The 21957-nt window shown below is 43.4% G+C and overlaps 1 protein-coding gene across 1 annotated transcript in view; it reads right to left on the reverse strand.

The window, feature by feature from the left end:
- Positions 1–38: 38 nt before the first annotated feature.
- The window catches only part of mcu (mitochondrial calcium uniporter), a 68086-nt gene continuing 46167 nt past the window's right edge, over positions 39–21957 (reverse strand). The window contains exons 3-9 of the mRNA XM_088635226.1: positions 12042–12111; positions 7693–7863; positions 6521–6625; positions 6076–6236; positions 5602–5805; positions 5342–5458; positions 39–4691 (exon numbers count right to left, since the gene is read on the reverse strand). Of these exons, the coding sequence (XP_088491352.1) occupies positions 4611–4691; positions 5342–5458; positions 5602–5805; positions 6076–6236; positions 6521–6625; positions 7693–7863; positions 12042–12111 (909 nt within the window). The 3' untranslated portion in view covers positions 39–4610. The remainder of the gene's footprint in view (positions 4692–5341; positions 5459–5601; positions 5806–6075; positions 6237–6520; positions 6626–7692; positions 7864–12041; positions 12112–21957) is intronic.

The raw sequence follows: 21957 nt of genomic DNA on the forward strand, positions 1-21957 counted from the left end.
AATCTCAAAGAAGTCTCAAAATAGCACAGGAGAGAGAATTTCCAAAAACTGGATAGGTATTTATTGGTAACTGAATTACATTTCTCTTTTATACATATTTCATAAATGATACAGGATTTTACATTTTTAAAGTTTTTATCTTTTTGAACATTACTGCATCCGATGCCAACTCATAAGAACAGAAGGAAAACGGAAAAAACAATCTAAAGGAAACAAAAGACTGAATCAGACATCCTGCTCTCTATTTTTTAAAAGTGTCTTTCTTATAATAAGTTCACACAAACAGGATGAAACTGTAAAACAAATGCACGCATTCGAAACTTAAAAAAGAGAGAATTGAAAAAAAGAAAATGTCAAACGTGCACCCTCTGTATGATTCTCAGCATGCCATCAGTAGGAGGGTGTTTCGCCTCTCTCCATCCTCCTGTCTGTGTGCACATCAAGGCATCTTGATGGGACAGAGGACATTGGCATGGACAGTCCCTGGACAACAGCCCGGAAAGAGAGGAGGAGCAGACAGAGAAACAGTAGGGAACAGTTGTGCGCAGTTCAAAACAGCACAAAATAACAAAAAACAAATGGTGTGAGAAACCAGTTCAACATCCTATCAGCCCTCACAAAATGAAGCGGGCGAAGTGACCTGACCAGAACTCCACCTGGACTTTTCCACCTTGAACTGGGTTTTATTGTTTAATCATGGTTTGAAGATCCTACTGTCCCATGACAGGGTATTCTTTAAAAACCAAACACAACTTTTTCTGATAAATCTTATAAAGGATTCTAATCCCTCCTTCCCCAAAGAAACATTTCTAATAGTCAACCTCAATTCTTCATGCAAACATCAATTACAAACACAACTCTATTCTTATTGAAATGAGAATGAGGGTTCTGCAGACTGCCAGCTTACTTTGAAAGCAGTTGGCTGACGCGTTGCAAGGATGCAGTAGAAAACCTTAGCCAGACAACTTCTCCTCCCAATGTCTAAGGTTTCTGCTCCAGCTAGCTCAGTTGAAGCTAGGGGCGGACACTGTTAGTGCTTACTGTAAAGACAGATACAATAAAGGGGAAGAGGGGAGGTTTATGTATTAATTACCATGTTGCCTCAGGCGCAGTACTCATTTTCTGATGGCACATGGTGAAGATTGTTCGATAAAGTGCAACATTTTGGACGGTAGTAAGATTGCACTTCAGAATTTCTGAAACAAATCAATTAATTTGGCTCTAATAATAATGTGCTATTCCTAAAAACACATTAAGCTTTTACCCCATCCCCTCCCCCAGGCACAGGGCAGTAACCACAAAGCCAGACACACATCAGCGACATTCCTGTATTCTGCATGCTGTAGCAAACTTGTTCCCCCCACCCCCCAAGCCACACCTCCTCTTGGACTGCAGACATGGCAAGAACAGGACAAGACTATGTTCGAACAGCCCATAGCCCTGACACATCACATCCACACGACTGGAGGTGACATGATTACCGACACGACTCTGTGATAAAAATACAATGCATTCTTACATGATGCTCGTCATGAAACCGTCTTGTCATGTGATAAAATGAATTCATAGTCAAGTTTTTTTGCTTTCCACCATTGAAACATTATGATGCTACCCTACCACCACTACCAAGACCACCAAACACCCAATCCTATGGCCCCCAACCCACACCAGTGCTTTCTTGTCTCAATGGTCAAGAAAGAATCTGATCAAATGCAAAGGTTTTCAAATACTAAAGACATCCAGACAACAAATGACTCATCTTGTGTCTTCAGCGAAGGTCCCAATCTTCAGGAGTTACTCAGACACAGCCACCCCCACGGACTTGAGAATACAGTTCAAAGCTTCTAGATGCCTCTTGACATCACCAAGGGAGGCTCCACAATCCCTATATGGGTTTGCATTAGCCTTACCTCTAAACAAGAGCCTTCAGAAACTTGTTCCTCAAAAGGTACAGTGTCCCACAGTGGCTGCCTCGTCACTGTACTGTCCATAGAGGGCTGTGAGGCTCCATGTCTCCCCCTGGTGATGGCAGTAGGAACTGCATCTGATGCGATTTTTGGTTCAGCTGTTTTGGTTACAAATCGGCACCGGCCACTTCTTAACCAGGGCAAGTGCAAAGGACTGTACAAAGATGAGTGGCTTAGGGGGGTTCTCTCTCCAGTTGGGCTTCGACTCACTGGCCAAGCCCTACAGACAAGCTGTGAAGATCATGAGCAACACCAGAGATTTCTGCTGTTCTTTAAAACTACTATTGCCCAGCATGAGAATCAAATGCTGTTGCAACCACCCCCACCCCCACAGTACAACCTTTATCATTGCAGAAGTGGCCTGTTTCACACTCCCTCCTGTCTTTCCAATGCAAAAATGCTCCTAATTCTGGCTGATGCCACTACCAGCATGGGAAATGTGAGTACGTACAGTACAGAAAATAAGCTAGAATGCTTCTCAACACCCATAGGCATCATTAACACTCAGAACCCAGAAATCAGATCCATACGGTTAACAGCTACGTGACTCATTTCTATTACAATACGGTGAGATTTAATTTAATAACAAAGCAAGATGAAAAAGCTCTTGGATTACTGTAATGTGAGTGAGAGGTAAAATAATTTTGCACTGAAAGGCAGGGAAGGTGTGCAAACTGCTGTCATTAACCCACACCTAATCTCACACATACAGGACTACCACTGTAGATCTGAGTGCTGCACAGACTTCAGACCATACATTCACAAGACAGCCACACTGAGAGGCCTAAATTCCGGGCAATGCCAGTCCCAGTGACACAGTGAGCAAACATTACTGGCCCAAGTCACAGCCAGAAACACAGCAAACAGCGTGCAACATACACCTGTCTATACAGGCTGCAGTGAGGCACTGTAGGATCTTTACTTTGTGTCTTTTTACATTGGACAGTGTGGAAAATGCACAGGACAACAGCTCCCATGACTTCCAAAGAATTAAAGCATTTTAAAATAAAAAAAAATGGTGGATTGATGTTTTCCCTGAAAAAAAAGTCTGAGAATTAGAAAGATCTCTAATGAACAGGGGGGTTAGTAATAATTACCCTGCCTTTACAAACTGACAACACATTTCTCAATTCCAATTTGAAAAAAAAAATAGCAGTAAAAATAAAGACAGTAAAACATTATAACAGAATAACAAAAAAGTATTTCTGAAAAGCCCTGATATATACATTCACTTGCTCGGACTTGTGCCGCTGTCAGTATAGTAAAAACAGACTGGAGACGGATAGCATGGGCATTTGCAATCTCTTCTGGTGCTGAGTTTGCGTCTCAATTTACAAAGAGGACAACTACAGCCCCACATGTCCTGCAAGTGCGGTCTCTCGACGCAGTGTTGAGGGGTACAGTACAATGTGTTTAAGTGTGAACCCTAGTTTTCTGCATTCACATACTGCTATCAAGCTTTGACAAATTCATAGAAAATGTCCCCTCTAAGACTGCACAGACGCAAAAGCCCCACTTTCCAAAACATGTTCTGTTGTTTTACCGATTTTTACAAATTTAATATGGCTTTTAAAAAAAACAGCATGTCACAAATATTTTGATCTCCGTTGTCACAGCCTCCCCCGCAGTGATTGTGGTACAGTGCTCAACCCAAACTCTTTCCTCAGAGTACACTGCTGCTGTTCACACAACATACAGTCAGAGTATGGCTGCTGATTAGAGTATTCTCCATTATTATTAATGTCGAAATAGGTTTCCTGACTCAGAGCAGTAGGAGTGCACTTTAGGAAGAGCCTGTAAGACAGCAGTGCTTGGGGAGGTGAATGTCGTCCGGCAACAGAAGAGGAGGGCTCAATGCAGAAACCTTAAGACCCATTTTCAGTCAGTTGGCTCATCCCTGATCTCCACACTTAACAGGGTGACTTCTGGAATCTTTTTGCTTTGGATAATAATCAGCTGAATTTGTTTTCTCCACATAAGAACCAGCTAAAAATTCGGATTCTTAAACGTTTTGACACTTGCTGTAAACTGGGAGAAGTTTTTGTTTTGCCCTGAAACAAAAAACCCAAAACCTTTGAAAAGCCCCCTGTTCATCAGTGAGTGTTATTACCGCAGGCTAACAGGCACCCAATACCCCTCTCCTCCTTTCCTTGGTGGTAACAAGGCATTACGACTGCCCCCTCTGTCCAGCCGCTACGCTCCCTCCTCCCCCTCAGCCGGCTGCTGCCGTGTCAGTCCGCGCCGCGGCCAGCTGGCCGTCGCTGCGCCGGCGTCTTCGCGGTGACTGACAGCATCGCTGCCGTTCTGCTCCCCATGGCTGACGCTCACAGGCTGGGATACAGCAATGTATTGTTTGTGTCTGCGCTGTTCTTCTTTACCTGCCTGGGTTGATTATTGTCCCTTGGTGGTACAAAATGATCTGGGTTCCACTTTTGTGTTGTGTTTTCAGACGAAAGGTAAAAAATAATAAGAACCCCCTCCCCCCACCTTGTTTGGAGCCAGGCTGGAGGGAGACGAGAAGGGTGAGGAGGATGAGGAGTAGAGGGAGTGGGGGGGGGGGGGGGTTGGGGCAACGGTGAGGGAGGAAGAAAGGGAACGAGGGGGAAAGGGGGGAGGGGGGAGGGGAGTGGGTCACTCTGCCCATCAATCCTTGTTGCCGGTGATCTGCTGGACGGGGAGCTGCAGCTGTAGGGGGTCTCTCAGGCGCTTCAGGTCCAGCTCAGCCTGAGGAGAGAGGGAGGAAAGGACAGGAAAGAGGAGAGAAGGGAGAACGGAGCAGAGGAGCATAGTGAGTGCAGAGAGAGGACAAAATCGGGAGAGCACAGCAAGGAGTGGAAAGGTCCCCCAAAAACCGGGAACGTAGAGGACAGGAGAGCGAAGAGAAGTGGTGAGAGGCAGGGAGGAGAGGAGAATGGAGGAAGAGAGAGAGAGAAAAAAGGAGAAAGGGGAGAGGGTGGTTTACACTCGGAACTACTGCATCTGACAGCAGCACTGCTTATAGACAGCGTGTGAGTTTATAGTCAGTGCACCTGAGCAGACAGGGGGCTACTGCTGGACTGAGGAGCTGGGGTCTCGGACTCAAAGTTGAAAAAGGGCTGTGAACAGCAGTGGGGGTTGGTGGGAGGGAAGGAGGACGAAAAACAATTCAACAGCTGAAAGGTATAAAGCAAACAAGCTCTTTCATATTCACGTGAGCCAAGCTGATATAACCAGTCATGTAAGACTTCTAATCAAGAAAGGTTTGATAGTTGTACCAAAAGCACAGAAGTGCTTTGGTGTCAAATGGACAAACAGTCTTGTTATATGATAGTTCTTCCAATACAATCTTTAAGGTTATACTTTACTAGGAACAGCCCCTCCCGCCCCCACAGTACCTGGGCAATGGCGTCCTTCAGCCTGTTGTATTTCTCAAGGTCAAACCGGATCTTCTTCACTCCTTTGTGGAAAAACAGCAGGTACTGTCGATCCCGGGCATCAGGATAGATGTACTCCTACAGAGAGAGGGGGAACAGGACATGAAACACAGAGGTATGGAGAAAGAGGTGGACTGCTGGTTCCAGGCAGACCTACAGAAAGAGAAGGATGGTCAGAAGAAAGCTCAGCAGACGAGCAGTGTCCGGCTCTGGGGACTGACCTGGCGTGTGAGGACGAAGTACGCGTACATGGCCATGGCGCTGCCGTAGGTGATGAAGTAAGTGACGGGCTCCATGATATCCCAGGAGTACTCCCACCATGTCAGGCGTGCCAGCACGCCGAACTGAGTCGCCATGTACGCCATTCCTCCCCACAGAACCCAGGTGGTCCGGCGCTCTGCCTTCCGGCTCAACTCCTCCTTCATCTGAGGAGAGAGACGGAGGGAAAGGATCGGTGAGACAGAGCAGATGAAGGAGGGGCGGGGACAGGGAATGGCTAAACAAGGCAAGAAGGGCTGAAAACAAGTGAGGCAGGAAAGGGAGGAATGAGGTTGTGGACAGAAAGGAAAGAAGGAGAGAGATGAGGAACAGAGGTACGGAAATCCGGGTGGTAGCAAGCTTTGGAGTGAAAAAGGAACGGATGGAGGGCTGGAGATGAGAGGTCTGTGCTGTATCCAGTGGGCAGGGCTACGGACCTTTTCTAAGGGGAGAAGCTGAGAGTTGAGGTCCTCAAGTCGGCCAATCAGCTCACGCTCCTTGTGCAGCTGGTGCTCCTCAATGCGTAGGGTGGTGTAGAGCTGCTGCACCAGCATCTTCACATCATTCAGGGTCTCTGCGTCTTCGTGGGACAGTCGGTCTGAGAGAGGGACAGGGGAAAGCGCTGGAGATGGGCCAGCTGCACCTACAGTGTGCTGTCGGACGGTCGAAGTGAGGCCGTTAACCTCACTTGTCCATAACGAACAGCAAGCTGCAGAAGACCTTGTTGGAGAGACCCAATTGTATATTCCAATAATACATTCAAAACTGAACAATTCTAAATTCTTTGTAGAAGAAAGAGAAGCGTGTATGCAAAACACTGGACAGGTAAGTAATGACATTTAAATGACCCTCCCCCAGCACTCCAGCCCAGCCATCTCTCACCTCTCTTGGGCGGCCGGACGTGGTATGTGGTGTCATTGATGACCAAGTTGAAGTCGTCTAGCAGCAGGATGTCTATACCTGTGGAGGAGGCTACTCGAGCTCCATCTGAGAGAGAAAGGGTCTCGCTGTTTGACAGTGAATTTGAGATATTCCTGTTGTGCACCGCACTAACTAGAATAGCACAAGGGACTCCTTTCAGCCCTGATTCTGGAAATCAGTCTGAGAATTCCCACACGTCTGACGAACTGAAAGCTTGGCTGGCTGCAAAATCCACAGCTACTGGTCACAGCCAGAGGAAAACATCGCACTCACAACACAGCTGCCACTGATGGAGAGCCCACATGGTTTGTCTATTCTCATTTATCTGTCTTGTCAGTCGTTTGCCAGCTATAGTATTACCTAGTCATAATTTCATTTTTGTTCTGTGACATTTTGGCAGTCTTTTCAACTGTTTATATAGTACTGTTAATTACAAGTTGTATTATTAGATTTTTGTAATTGTTTGGCAATTGCTCAAATGCTTGTCATTCCAATAAAACTGATTTTGAAAGAATGAATGAGAATGAATGCAGTGTACAAGTGTACAAGTGCAGCACAGAGCACTGCATCTGTGATACAATACAGTAAAACTCCTTTACTTTACATGGCAGCATCCTATACTGTATACAGCTGTGGAATACAGAGCTGTGTCCTGTGCTGTATAGAGCAGCACGTCTGTGGAATACAGAGCTGTGTCCTGTGCTGTATAGAGCAGCACGTCTGTGGAATACAGAGCTGTGTCCTGTGCTGTGTAGAGCAGCACGTCTGTGGAATACAGAGCTGTGTCCTGTGCTGTGTAGAGCAGCACGTCTGTGGAATACAGAGCTGTGTCCTGTGCTGTGTAGAGCAGGTCTGTGGAATACAGAGTTGTGTCCTGTGCTGTGTAGAGCAGGTCTGTGGAATACAGAGCTGTGTCCTGTGCTGTGTAGAGCAGGTCTGTGGAATACAGAGTTGTGTCCTGTGCTGTGTAGAGCAGGTCTGTGGAATACAGAGTTGTGTCCAGTGCTGTGTAGAGCAGCACGTCTGTGGAATACAGAGCTGTGTCCTGTGGTGTGTAGAGCAGGTCTGTGGAATACAGAGTTGTGTCCAGTGCTGTATAGAGCAGCAGGTCTAGACAATACAAAGACGTTTACCTGTCGAGTAGATGGCGACCCGGTCGATGCCCCGATCCTCAGCTTGCAGCTGCTGTAGGAAAATGCCCACAGAGTCGGAAATGGGTTTGAGGGTGAACTGGCAGACCTCCCTCCTTGATGGCAGTCTGACCGAGATTACTGGCAGCCCATTATGGTACAGCACACTCACCTCTGGGAGAGAGGGGAAAAAAGACAAAAGTTGAGAGAGAGCTTGGTTTGGCAACACAGATGCAGACAAACAATATCAGCCACAGCACGACACATACAAATAAACCTTAAAACGTAAACTAAGTAACAATACTGTATAAACAATATTATTTACATGACTGTAAACTTCTTGACATCTTCCCTCAATGAAGTCTGAACCTGCACATAATTTCTTATTGGTTTTAAGAAAATTTCTCATGACTACTTAGGGAAGCAGATACATTTTCAAACTGAGAGCCAGGGACCCTTGGGTGTACACAGGGAAGGTCCAAGAAATTTCCTCCAGAGAAACCCTGGAAAGATTTCACCCAGTACCTACAAAACATCATCCTAGTAATTCTGCAACCACAAAAAATCCCTATTGATCGGTGTATACAGGAAAGGGTTTTTCAAACAGACAGGCAAAGAGGGTCAAACATATTTGCCTGATCTGAAATATTTTTTGTGCTCAGGAGTTATCACTGTTTGGGATTAAACATGCCACTCAGACTGCACCTAAACAGCCTGTCTGCAACTTTTATCACATAGCGTCACCTGTTAGTGGCCTGATCTCACCAGATCTCAGAAGACAAAAAAGGCTGAGCCTCGCCAGTGCCAATGCTGCTTATAAGCAATATTGGAAGACCATCTGGTGGCATTCTTCCATCCAGTTTCTCCCATTTCCAGACCAGCGCCCTGTATGGTAACTGGAAACACTGTGCTGTAGGAGGTACAGACTTTTGAATGAGTTGTTAAAACAATTATCATCCTGACTAATTGGTCAGGATGATATGGCATTTTTTGAAAAAGTAGGGGTGCTAAGCTCTGCTTCCTAGCTCGTTCCATTTTTGGGTTTGGTCAATCAGGCTTTCCATCAATGGGTGAGGCAATTTTGCATGTCTCCATCAGACCTACTGTGCAGTCAGGCTGTTGTCGCATGATGCCTGCTGCATGTCACAGGGGTGATCAGGATAATGAAGGTAGTCAGCAAAGCCACTGGTGCACAACAGCTACAACTGGCAGACATCTATACCAAACCAGCAGCAGAGAAGGCTAAAAGAATCTGTCAAGACCACCCCTTGCACAGTAAATCTGAACTCCTTCCATCAGGAAGTTGATTTAGACTACCCAAATTTAAGTGCAATAGAACTTAGCCTTTATTCTTTATTCCCACGGCTATTATCCTGATTTATCTGGACATATCCTGATTCATCTGACTGTATATTTTACTTTTTTATTTTTCTTCAAACATGTACCTTATGCATCTACAGTACCTCGCATGCTGATGGACCAATTTCTTTGATTTTGTTCTACATTGTGAAGATTATTTAAACAGCCAACTAGTTTTCCCTCATCTTATGCCTGTATGTTTCTTATTTGTAAATGGCACATGTTGTGTTAAACATGTTACGTAATGTGTCATGTCTTGTACCTGCCTGCAATGAAAATGTCCCACCTGGGACATTAAAACAAAGTAGTGGGTGATGCACCTCAGTGGTGGATGAAGTGGGTCCGAGCATTTTTCAACACTTTTGGATCCTTTGGTAAGAAAAGTGCTGTATAAATACAATTAATTATTGTTATTAATATTTTATTATTAATAACAATAATGATTAAAATGTTTAAGGACGAATCCAGTAGATTCATTGTCAAATTTTCTCCAACAGAGGGCAGTGCCATACAGACGGTTATACCTGAAAGGCATTCCCCTCAGAGTACAGTTATTATATATTATACTTCTCAGATTTACTCATCTAATACAGCAATCTAACACGACAGAGGCCAAGGAGGTGCTGGGAAGATCAGATTTCTGCAGGATATTAATCAGGTCTGCCTGATGTTTCAGAATAGGTGAATAACCACGCCAGCGATTTCTCACTTTCTTTAAAAGATTAAATGAACTGAACCGCTGCACACCAGGATCCTGTGGGTTTTGGGGAGGTGTGGGTCTTGCCAAAAACAGATTTCACCATGTAACTGCTGGGTGTAGGTTTAGCAGATATTGCCTTATCTGAAAAGTGCTCTGAGATACTTAACTGCAATGAAAACTGGGAACAGAACAGCTCACTGTTGATGTAAGAAGACCTCCTAGCCACTCCAGAACCAAAACCCAGACTGAGATTGTCCTCAATCCATTATCCTAGCCTTGGAAGTCTGTTCCTACTGAGATTGATGAGATTAGGTCCTTCATTTCCTTACACACTCAACCCAACAAGCAACCCAACTCTACAGAAAATCCTGCTCAACTAGCTTATCGTTCACGTTTCCTCATGATGTCCCGCCTTTGACCTGGCAAGGCTTGCTTCTTCACAAAGCTCTTTTGAGAAATACTTTAAGCCATGTCTTGACAGTGCCCCATCACTTGAGTCACTGGGCTGATCGAGGCAAATTATTATTCGACCACCAGTCTTCTCGTATCACTCTGTGGAGTCAAACTGGTAGATACACCTGCTCCGTTCACAGTCGAACAAAAGGGAGATTATGACATTTAGCTCGCGTGTTTTCTGAGGGTATTTAATTTGTAGGCGTCTTAATCCATCATGGCTGGGCTGTTAGCTTTTAGCGAGTGAAAAAACACTAGAAATTGTAAAACGCTTAGATGGGATTGATAGTAACATGAACAACTTAACAGAGAACCCATTAGATTTAAAATAAACCTTTTTGGTGAATCTGAGACATACACGTCTCAAAAGATTCACACCGTAATTACAATTAACACGCATTTACTTTTGTTGTATTTCTCCAATTACTGTGCATCAGGGCTGTGCTGATGTATATTCCTGGAGACTTCAAACCTGATCTGTCCTCAATAACTCCTTCACATTCTGTCTGCTGGCTCTTATTGCTGATATCATTGCGACATTTTTAAAATGAACTTCGGAATTAATCAAACCGGCTTTGCATTGCTGCCCCCTCAGCAGCTGCCAGCAATTATTGTTTTGTTTTTTAAATTAACAGGTACTAGCTAAAAACTGTTTAACAAGCGTCCTTTTCCAATCAGCTCAGCATTACAGAGTCCCCACACAATAAAGCATGGCTCTAAACTCTCCAGGTTTCATTTCTGACTGCTTCACCTGCTTTAACAGCTTTAATTAGGGTCATTAAGGTTCTGTGTTTCCTACAGAAATTGCTGACAGTTGATAACCAGAACAAACAAGTGTAAAGACATTACTAACAAAGAATAGGCTGCACACCTGTCTCATAAAGCAAAGGCATTCAGTCTGAGAAACACCCTTGATGAAATAAAACACGGATTAACAAACACAATGGGGAAGATTAATCAAAGGTCACTTGCTGGTTGGATGATATACTTCTGTGCTAATGCCTCCCACCTCCATTCTGGGAAATCCAGTATTCCAGGATTTTGATCCAGCCATCACCTAGTCTTCAATTTTTGAATCTACACAGCATGTTTGTGGTACCAAACTAACACTGACTGGGAATAATTAATTGTACCTCACTACTCTTATAAAAGCTCCCAAAACACATCCTAGAGCTGACCTAAGCAAGTCTGGTAGAGAGTGTGCATTCTTTCAACATTTCCACTTGGTGTGGGAATCTTAGTGTTAGGGGTAGAGCTAAACTCTCAAGGATTATTAACACAGGCAGCAAAATGATTGGTTAAAAAGAACCAGCTGATCCACGTCTACACTAGGAGTGTTTACAGGAAAGAAGAAGTAATAGTAAATTATGCCTCACATCCACTAAGCTTCCAATCTGAAAAATTACCCTCCAGAAGATATTTTAGAGAACCAAAGGTTACAAAAACCAATTTTAAGAAGTCGTTCATTCTATGTGCCGTTACTCTTTTAAACCCTGATGTATGAGCCCCTTCAGAACACAGCACTTACAGCATATATATGCATGCAGCTCACACTTGAATCTTACATTTCTGTACTGTATTGTATCACATTGTTATTTACATTAGATTGATTGTATACAGTACATCTGTAAAATACACTGATTTTTTGTCATCCATATATACTGTACAGTTTTTATTGTTGTCTCAGCGAGGCCAAAGGACACTTTCCACTGTGTCTTTATTGTGGACAATAAGGTAAATTCTGATTTTATTAGTCTGTAAAACAAAAAAGAAAACTGAAGACTGAAGCTAGGAAGAAATGAGGCTTTATAACTTCCTTTCCTACAATGCACAAACTCACCGTCGGGTGATGCTGCAACAGATGAGCACAGCAGTCTTTGACCCTTCCATGTTGGGATGGCCTTCCAGGCCTGTGGAGAGAGAAAACAGAGAGTGAAGAGGGAGGAGAGATGAAAAGGAATGGAAATGTTTTAAAGAAATTCCTTGACAACCATTTATTGGTTATCCCAGTCTGGAATCCCAGACTGACCCTGACTGAGGCTATTCATTCCTTCCCAAAAATCCCTGTCTAGCAGGCTCCTGTGTCTGTGGGCCTGCCTGCGTGGGTATGAGTTCCTGTGAGTGCCTTTTATCCCTGGTTGCTATAAACCAGTGTACAGTGTGTTGCAGTACAGCAGACAGAGTTTACTGGCTGCCCCACCTTACTGAGGAGTATTATTGGCTTGTGGCCGCCCTGGCCTCATGGAAACTCTGAGCTGCTGGAAACGCACACGGTACACAAAGAATTATATTCCACAAACTTCAGTTGCTAAGATGCGCAGAACCCGAGATACCTCTGTGAAACGCACTCTTATCGTTTCCCCAAACAGGCACAAATCGGAAACAGCAGACTGCAACAACGTCGTTGTTCTTTGTGTAATTTGAACATTGGCGAGAAAAGCAATGCAAGAACAGGGGCCAGTTACGAACCAGGGAAATGTAATAACTCTGTCAGAGTGTGTTACTGTGAAACCACACTGTGGAGACGCATTGCCTGCACAATAGGAGACCTGGAGAGGTTCCAAAACCCCCCTGTCTTTCCCTTTACCTGCCCCCTCCCTCCCTTACATCCCCTGCATCTCCCATCAAAGCGTGCCAGATGGGAAACATATGTTTGGAATTAAAAAAACGGGCACATTTTCTTCTCAAAGATCTGGCATGACAAACAGACCTTGTAAGGCATTGTAATAAAAGCTGTGCATCACCGCCAAGCAGGCTGACGTGCAGACTTCCCCCATGATAAAGAGGAAGAGGGATCAGGCATGAAGTGCCATCTCCATTTATTTAATCTCATAGAATTTCCTTTAGATCCCTGCATTAAAATGGCTTGCTCTGATAAAACACTTACACAATATCAGATCAGAACCAAATCAGAAAAAATAAATCCAAAAATATAAATAACAATTTCAACAACAGAACAGTGGCTGAGTTTGGAGACTAGCTCCTGACTCTGTGATGCAGTGCCGTGATCCCAGGAAACAGCAGACCAGAACAGGAACATCTGTTCCCTTGTAACCCAAACCAGCCAGCCATGGGCCACTGTGCAATGGATACTAAACTGCTCCAGAATTTATAGCACACAAGGGATAGGCACTGATGTTGATTCCAGATAACGTTTGATTTAGGATTTTTATCCTTACCCCCATTAAACATCACACACAGCAAAAAACGCAAGACTTGCATTTTTAAACTCAATTGCAAAGAAGTGACGTTCATGGGAGTATGTTGATATGTTCTTAGATGACGGAAAGCAGGCCATAGATGTGCAATACTTACACAGCTCCGTGCCCCCACCCTGAAGCACATGGCAGAGAGACCCTCCCCCACAGCCCTGCCTCTCTCTACAGTGACGTCACATTTTAGAGAGAATGTATGGATATAAAGCAACAAACTCCAAACCGTCTACATAATGCACCAGCATGTCAAGTGAAAACGGTTACCTGTGGCTTTCTATAGTTGTGGGCAGTACCGCACACAAACACAGTACAACACAAACATGTTTCTCTGCACAGTCTCCTTTGGTTACTCCTTTCACCTGAATTAAAAAATCTACATATCTCCATAAATTCTTGATTTCAGAATTTTATGGAGTAGAGCTTGTATTATACAGAAAAGCAGAGTAACTACAATATAGTGCAATAATTACACTGGTCAATGATACTGCTGAACTTCAACACAGGCCATAGCTAGAACTGCACTAAACAGGTTACGTTTAGGTCACCATACTGAGCACCGAGATCAGCTTCCTTTCAGAACTCAGAAACACTACTTCTAGCACTGTGTGCAGCAACATGCAACAACTTACAGCACATAAACTTAATTAATTGCTGCTTTCAGTTATGCATCACAGTAAAGAAAATTGCATCAGCTTTATGATGACTAACATTTTTATATAGAGCCTGGTGGGCTCATCAGAATGCTGCTTCACTACCGACTGAAATAACTCAGGCTCCACTGAGGGCTAAAGGGGAAAAACGAGCAGCCGACTGGAACTAAGTTCACTAACCAGGCCAATAAGGATCTGTCTCATCTGAGTTTAACTTGAAGAAATGGCCTTGCATCCAGATATTATCATCCTCAATACAGAATGGAAGAACATTTGTTTAGTAGATCTAGGGTCCAATCATTTTTTCATGGGTAATGGCTTTGGCAACATGACAGGTTAGCTTGTTCCAGACTCCCACATCCTTTTGGGTGAAGATATGCCCCCCAGTTCTAATAGGGTAATTTAATATCAGGCTCTGCTTAACAAAATTGGGAGTGGTGTATATGCATTTATATGAAATGAATATTGTATAGTCAAATGATATATCACCATGAGAAATATATAAATACTAACATGTACTTGGCCCAGAACAGAATCTTGCGGAACACCACTGGAGACAGCATTCTGAGATGTAAAACCACCAATACACATGGTATTGGTGAATATCTTCCACAAAAGAATTGGTCCATCCTTAAGGTACTTAAGGTTGTGTGAAGAATACAACACAAAGCAACAGCATTCAGATCCAGAAGAAAAACTGACAACTGATCCATTGTCCTCAGACTTCAAGCATATCCTCTTAATAAGAGCAGTGTCTGACACAGAAGAGGAAATGCATTCTGGAAAGCTTCCTGCAGGTCATTGTGGGCTACATGCTACTGTATCTGAAAGTCCACCTCAGGCTTCTCAGGGAACACCTTCACCCCAAGAAGGTCAACTGGAAATAGACTCATAATTTCTTAAAATGCCTTGCTCAATACTGAAGTAGTGGTGGTTTGTTTAAAAGCAGAAGCTACCACCCCAGGCTTCAGTGAAACTAACTAACTGAAAATTAACTCACAGCAGGAAGGCATGAAGATAACCTTGCACCAAGCACAAAGATGACAGAAGCACATTCAGTAGAAATCCATGTCTGGTACAGTAATTGTACCGTGCATGACCTGAAACAGATGGTTTTGCAGAAGTCTATTTTTTTTTAAACGACATGAGCAGAAGAACTATACAACTAGGCAGTTCCACTATATCAGGAGGGTGTGTGTTTATTTAACCCAGCAGGGTGACACCAGTATGTTCCTCTCCAAGTTGCATTAAGAATGCAGGACTGTGAGGACTGGTGGCCTTCCAGGGTTGAGGGAGATTCCCCTTATCTTATCTCATTGGGTAAACAATGGATCATCAATGGCATAAGAAAGCATTACATTAATTAGTTATGAAGCGTTAATGAAGATCCAGCAAAAAATTCTATTTCTTCTGCAACAATGCAGCCTAAGACATTACATTCCCCCAAGAATAAGGTTAAGTGGCTCCAGATCATAGTCCTAAAATATTCTTCCTACTTTGATTTATACAAATGTACCAAAGAAGCTGACTGTGTAATTATAACATTACTAAACACATTGCTTCTTTCAGCCTACATGTGTACTCCAAACAAAGCAGCACCCTTGAAATATCCAGCACTCAATGTTGTCAACTATGCCAGTCCACCAGTCAGAAAACCCAAAATGGAACAAACTATGATGCAAAACAGATTCTAAGCCATCACTCTGCACACTTTCATTAAAATGGATTTTGGGATAGTGCAAAATAAGACCAGTGTACCCTGGATACTGTTGTTTCCTAGTAAAGAGGGAAAAGCAGGAATAGGCACCAATGTAAGAGAAAACAAATGCAGCCTTGAACACTGTGGGAATTACCGCGGCCTGGTAAGCACACTTGACCCCACACTTTGAGTTTACAAAGGAGAGGAGGCCATTTGCCCCATCTAACCATTTGGTACAGTAGTTAGTAGCTCATTGATCCATGGATCTCATCCAGGAAGAAGCCAATGTAGCAGCTTCGACGACAGGGCTGGGAAGCTTGTTCCAGACTTCCATAACACTCGGAGGAAAGAAGTGTTTCCTGTTCCTAGTTCTAAATGCACTGCCACAAGGTCTTGGCCCTGAAGCATCTTCTCATGCACTTCTCCTCCTTATGTATCTGCAAACTGTGCCCTGTCCTGATCCTTGAAACGCACAGCATTGCCAAAGTGGCACTACAACATATATTTTCCCAAGTCTTTGGAAAGAAAACTAACCTAAGACTTCCCATGTTTGGGTAACTTCAGCCCAGGAATACAGCAGTGCACTTTCGCTCTTTGAGCCTCCACGCTGTGGCTAACTGAATGACAACTGAATCTCTTCAGCAGCTCAAGAACTTTTGAGTGGGTCAAATTCTAGTACAGGAACAGCAATGTACAGCAGTTTAATCCATCTTAAAACTCAACTGACAGTCCTGACTCTCAGCTAGCACAGGATTCACAAACACAAAGAGACACTGAGGGATAGAAGATGAAAATGAAATAGGTCAAGACTGCATGCTGCTCAGTGCATTTTTTTGCCAGGCACTGAAATCATGGGACATGAATTATTGCAGTATTGCCTCTCTCTTTGTAGCCTTCCTGGAGTAAGTGTACTGAGTAAACATGACTCATGTAGGAAGTGAAGAAGCACCACATGGCTGGTTCTACACTGGGAGACAGAGAGTTTCAGGAGGACTGTAGCTTTGGCAACCTGTGTTATATATTTAAACAGCTCCAAGCACACGCAGTATTTGGTTTCTATATCAGTCACACATGAATACAGGACTATTATTTACTGCCATTGCTGCATGACAACAGCACAAATACACAATTTAAGATTTGCAATAAGTGTTTATTGATAAATTGATCAAATCTCTGCAGCCACACACAGGACCAATGTTTACAAATCGCTGGGCTGTGCTTTTGGAGTTTCTGGACTGTGTAGGAATGTGTGGGGAGGGAGGCAGGACTGAGCCAGCAGGACCAGTGAGGAGAGATGGGGTGGGGCAGTAGAGATGTTCACAGCAGAAGGAGGGAGCATGTCATGTCACTGTGTTCAGAGGGGAGACTAAAAAGAGATGACTGCAGGCCATCTTTCATCCTCCTTCTGAGTCGCAATACCATGATATTTGACATCTCTCTGTTGTTTTAAAACAGAAATATGCCTTTGGATTAGAGAGAGAGAATCAAACACTATACCTTCCCAATCAAAATAAATCCAAAAATACAAACAACAATTTGAAAAACAACAGAACAGTGGTGGAGTTTGGAGACTAGCTCCTGACTTCTGTGATGCAGTGCAGAGATCCCAGGAAACAGCAGACCAGACCAGGAACATCTGTTCTCTTGTTACCCAAACCAGCCAGCCATGAGCCTCTGTGCAATGGTATCCTGGCCAAATTTCCCATTGACCTTTACCAATCATGGCTTCCTAATAATTCCCATCTATGAACTGGCTTCATTACTCTGCTCTCCTCCCCACTGATAGCTGGTGTGTAGTGAGTGTACTGGTGCACTATGACTGCCATCACATCATCCAGGTGGGGCTGCACATTGGTTGTGGTGGAGGGGAGCCCCATTACCTGTAAAGCGGTAGTGTCCAGAAAAGCGCTACAGTAGTGTCAGCAATTATAAAGAAAAGAGGGAAGGGGGGTTGGACAGCGTTTCCAGAAAAACAAGGAAGATTAATAATGCAGGAGTTGTGTGTGATAAAATTACAACAGCTGCAACCCACCATCGCCGGAGCAGAGGAGCTGAGCTCCGGGTGATCAGCAATACAGAGCGAGCAGAGCAGAGCAATTCATGCCTTGACTGTAAATTATTGATACACAGAGAGAGTGTTGTGGAGAGTGAGATTAAAGACAGAGAAAGTGAGAGTGAGAGTGAACACAGCCAGCGACGGAAAGTGAGAGGGGCGTGATGAAGTACTACTGGAAAACTGCTTTTTATTAAGAAAGAAACTTGAAATTAATAGCAGCCGTGGCAGTGAGGTATGACTACCATAAGAATTAATTATGTGGTTGTTTTTTTTTATTATACCTTAATATGTTGTCCTTATAACAATTTGTCGCACCGATTCCAGTGTTTCTCACTAATTTTACATTCAGCATCACGCCTTTCCTGGGGAGAGATGGCAGACTGACAGTATAGTATCACAGAGAAGAAAAAAGTGACCCAATTTACTGTTACCATGTTTCCATATATTAGCAAAGAAACCAAAATAACTAAATTGTGGTTAGAGGATATTTTAAAATCCGACACAGAAATCTTTACCTGTCTAGCCCTTCATATCTTTTTAAAGCTGAGGTTATAAAACACTAAAATATGATCTTTTGCACAACAGAAAGGAAAAGACAGACGTGACACATCCACATCAGACTGTTCTTTTCTCTGATATAGAATCAAGAAAGGACTTTGGTCCCATTTTCTGAGCCAAAAGGAAGTAAACCAATGTTTTTCTTTTTCTGTGCAGAAATGTAGAATAATTTATATAGTTACATAATATGGTATTTTCTTTATCACATTAAGGATTAAGACGTACACTAGGCATGTACCTACCACCCAAAGGTTCAGGAGAGGTACTGACAGATGTGCTAATTGTTATTTTTTAAAATTTAATAAAACAGTATTATTGCATTTAACTGAGAATATTAATTATAACTTGATTTTCCACGTCATTAGAACCAAGCTGTGCTTTAGTTACAAATACAGCTGACCAATTTTGACCTGTCTGCCACTGCTGAAGCATGTCAAGATGGTTGCACAGGTTCTTGTTGGCGTTACGAAGAAAAACATGGTGGTATTGGATAAACGTGCTCACGTTCGGCCACCCCCAAACAATATCTCTTTCAGAAGCAATGAAGTGCAAGAACAATAAAAGAAAAAAGAAATAGAATTATTTAATGCGCTGTAAAGCATTCATTATCAAAAAAATTTTTTTTTTTAAACTAAAAACAAACTAAGGTTGCTCCTGGAAGAGGTGTTAGTGGGGCCAGCAGGGGGCGCTCACCCTGGAGTCCATGTGGGTTCTAATGCCCCAGTATAGTGACGGGGACACTATACTGTAAACAGGCGCCATCCATTGGATGAGTCGTAAAACCGAGGTCCTGACTCTCTGTGGTCATTAAAAACCCCAGGGTGTTTCTCGAAAAGAGTAGGGGTGTCCCGGCGTCCTGGCCAAATTTCCCATTGGTCCTTATCAATCATGGCCTCCTAATAATCCCCCTCTATGAATTGGCTTCATTACTCTGCTCTCCTCCCCACTGATAGCTGATGTGTGGTGAGCGTTCTGGCGCACTATGGCTGCCATCGCATCATCCAGGTGGATGCTGCATATTGGTGGTGGTGGAGGGGAGTCCCCATTACCTGTAAAGCGCTTTGAGTCGAGTGTCCAGAAAAGCACTATATAAGTGTAAGCAATTATTATTATTATTATTATTATTATTATTATTATTATTATGCCATCTGTGACTGCCTAATGACTGAAATGCAATAAAGACTTAAAATTGGAATATATTGCAATAAAGTTAAAAATGGGTTCGTACACAATTTAATTCTTTTAATAGTCATCAGGTTTGGACAACTACAGAACATTTAATTTAACTTCAAATGCAGATATATCGGCAATGACAACGTACAAGCTAAGGCCCGAGGGACACGTGGACACTCGCCCAAGAATTCTCAGAAAATGTTAAATCTTTAGCTTTATCATTCTCTAGCTGTTCTGAAGAGCTTTGATCACTTCTTTGTTCAATGCGAAAATGTGCTTCTGATCTATGGTGAAGAAAGGAAAAATAAATAATTAGGCAGTACTGGGATAAGAACAGCTTTACAGCATCCTTGGATTTTCAAGTAACTGAAGACTTTGCCAGGAGAAAAGAAAGATGCGTTAAATGCGAGCACAGATGACATTTCTAATCCGACTGGTTTGTGATTATTGCATAATTCGTGTATCAGATTTGCATTCTCATTAATACCACTACACACTCGGCTTCGCTGACAGTAAAGTCAGGCTCCGCCACTGCTGCAGGAGTGGTCTGACTGTTGTTTATTTCAACTGGGTGCCGAAAGGTGTTATAAGACAGCTTTGCTACGTTAATATTCCATCAAGAGTGTATAAAAACTTCAAACCAAGCAATTTGCAAATGTGGCATAATTAGCGGCAGAGTCTAATTTACTGACGTTCACCTTTGTGGGATTAACCTGGCTCTGCCTTGCCACGGTGACTTTCAAGTTAAACTTGGCATTGTATTTCTGGTATACTGCCCGATAGAACTGAAAAACACAGGACTAGAATGCTTTCAAACCGTAGTGAAAACATATACAGCATCTGTATATGCTGTAAAACAAATGCAATCCCTTTTTTTCCAGGCTCCAGGAGGCCACCTTGCTGACGTGTACAGTCTCAGCAGACTACCTGGCTCAGATCCTCGAGAAGGAAAAAGGTAAACTGACAGTCCCCCTTTACTTGCTCTTCTACGGAGCTCCCAAAGTCGATCACCGAAAAGTGAAAATTCCCAATCTGACACCTTGACTGCCAATTCTGACTGCTTTACTGCTGTCACTTCCGAAGCAGCAGCAGAGATATCTGTTCATCCAGGAGAGAAAAAGGCTTGAAATAGACACCTGAGAATATCTGCAGAATGATTGCCCTGCTCAAGCTAAAGTGAAAAGCTTAGTTCGACTCCCGATGGCAGCCCTTAGTGCAGGCAGGCCGTCTCCTTTTGACTGAAGACTGACGGTGAGATACTTAACCCCTTCACAAGGGCAGCCTCACATTCCTGTCTTCTCCAGGCCTCTGCTCTGAGAGAAGCTTCAAATATTAACAATGTACAGCTAGGAGGCTCAGTGTAGCATAGTGGATGTGTGTCTGGATTCATAACTAGTGGGCTGTATCCACACTCAAGTCTCCACTGTAGACACTACTGATGTACCTTGAGCAAGGTGCTTCACCCCTGTTGCTCCAGTCCCCCCAGCTGTATAAATGGGAACTAGCATTGCTGGGGAGAGGCCTTGTTATGGGATATCCAGGCCTGGAGTCATGTGCTCTCTGGAACTACCTACGGAGTAAGGGGCGGATGGGTGGCACTGTGGCTGGAAGGTTGCCGGTTCAAATCCTGCGGCTGGCAGAGGAATCTTACTCCATTGGGCCCCTGAGTAAGACCCTTAACCTCAACTGCTCCAGGGGTGCTGTACAGTGACTGACCCTGTGCTCTGACCCCAAGCTTCTCTCCCTGTCTGTGTGTCTCTGTCTCATGGAGAGCAAGCTGGGGTATGCAAAAAGATGAATTCCTAATGCAAGAAATTGTATATGGCTAATAAAGTGATTTTAGCCCATTTGTTCTTACAGAACTGATTTAAGTCTGTGGCACTTAAGGTTTTTCTGGCGTGAACAGATAACTTCAAGTTCTTTTATAGCATTTCAATAAGGATTAGGTCTGGACTTTGACATTTTGGCCAATTCAAATGGTGAAATTTCATTTTTCAACCATCAATCTCAATGTTTAGGGTCAGTGTGTTGGTACATGACTCTTATTCAGCTCCGTTTCAGCTGATAAATGGATGACCTGACATTCTTCTCCAGTATATGCTAATAGAACACCTAATTCATGATTCTGAAAATTATGGCAAGTTGCCCAGGTCCGATACTCTCACCACCATGCTTAATTGTCACGATGAGATTCTTCTGTTGGAATGTAGTGTTTGGCTTTCACTACATGAAACATTTTTCATGTTGAGCAGTAAGTTTAACTTTTGACTCCTCTATCCAGAGAAAGTTCTTCCAGTAGCCTTGTGCATCATCTACTGTAGGTACTCTGGCAAACTTCAGACAGGCAGCAATGTTTTTTAAGAGACATTTTTCCTGTTCATTCTCTTCCTGATGGCTGAGGCATG

This window comes from Lepisosteus platostomus, chromosome 6, assembly GCF_059453375.1.
Source record: "Lepisosteus platostomus isolate fLepPlt1 chromosome 6, fLepPlt1.hap1, whole genome shotgun sequence".
Taxonomy (NCBI): domain Eukaryota; kingdom Metazoa; phylum Chordata; class Actinopteri; order Semionotiformes; family Lepisosteidae; genus Lepisosteus; species Lepisosteus platostomus.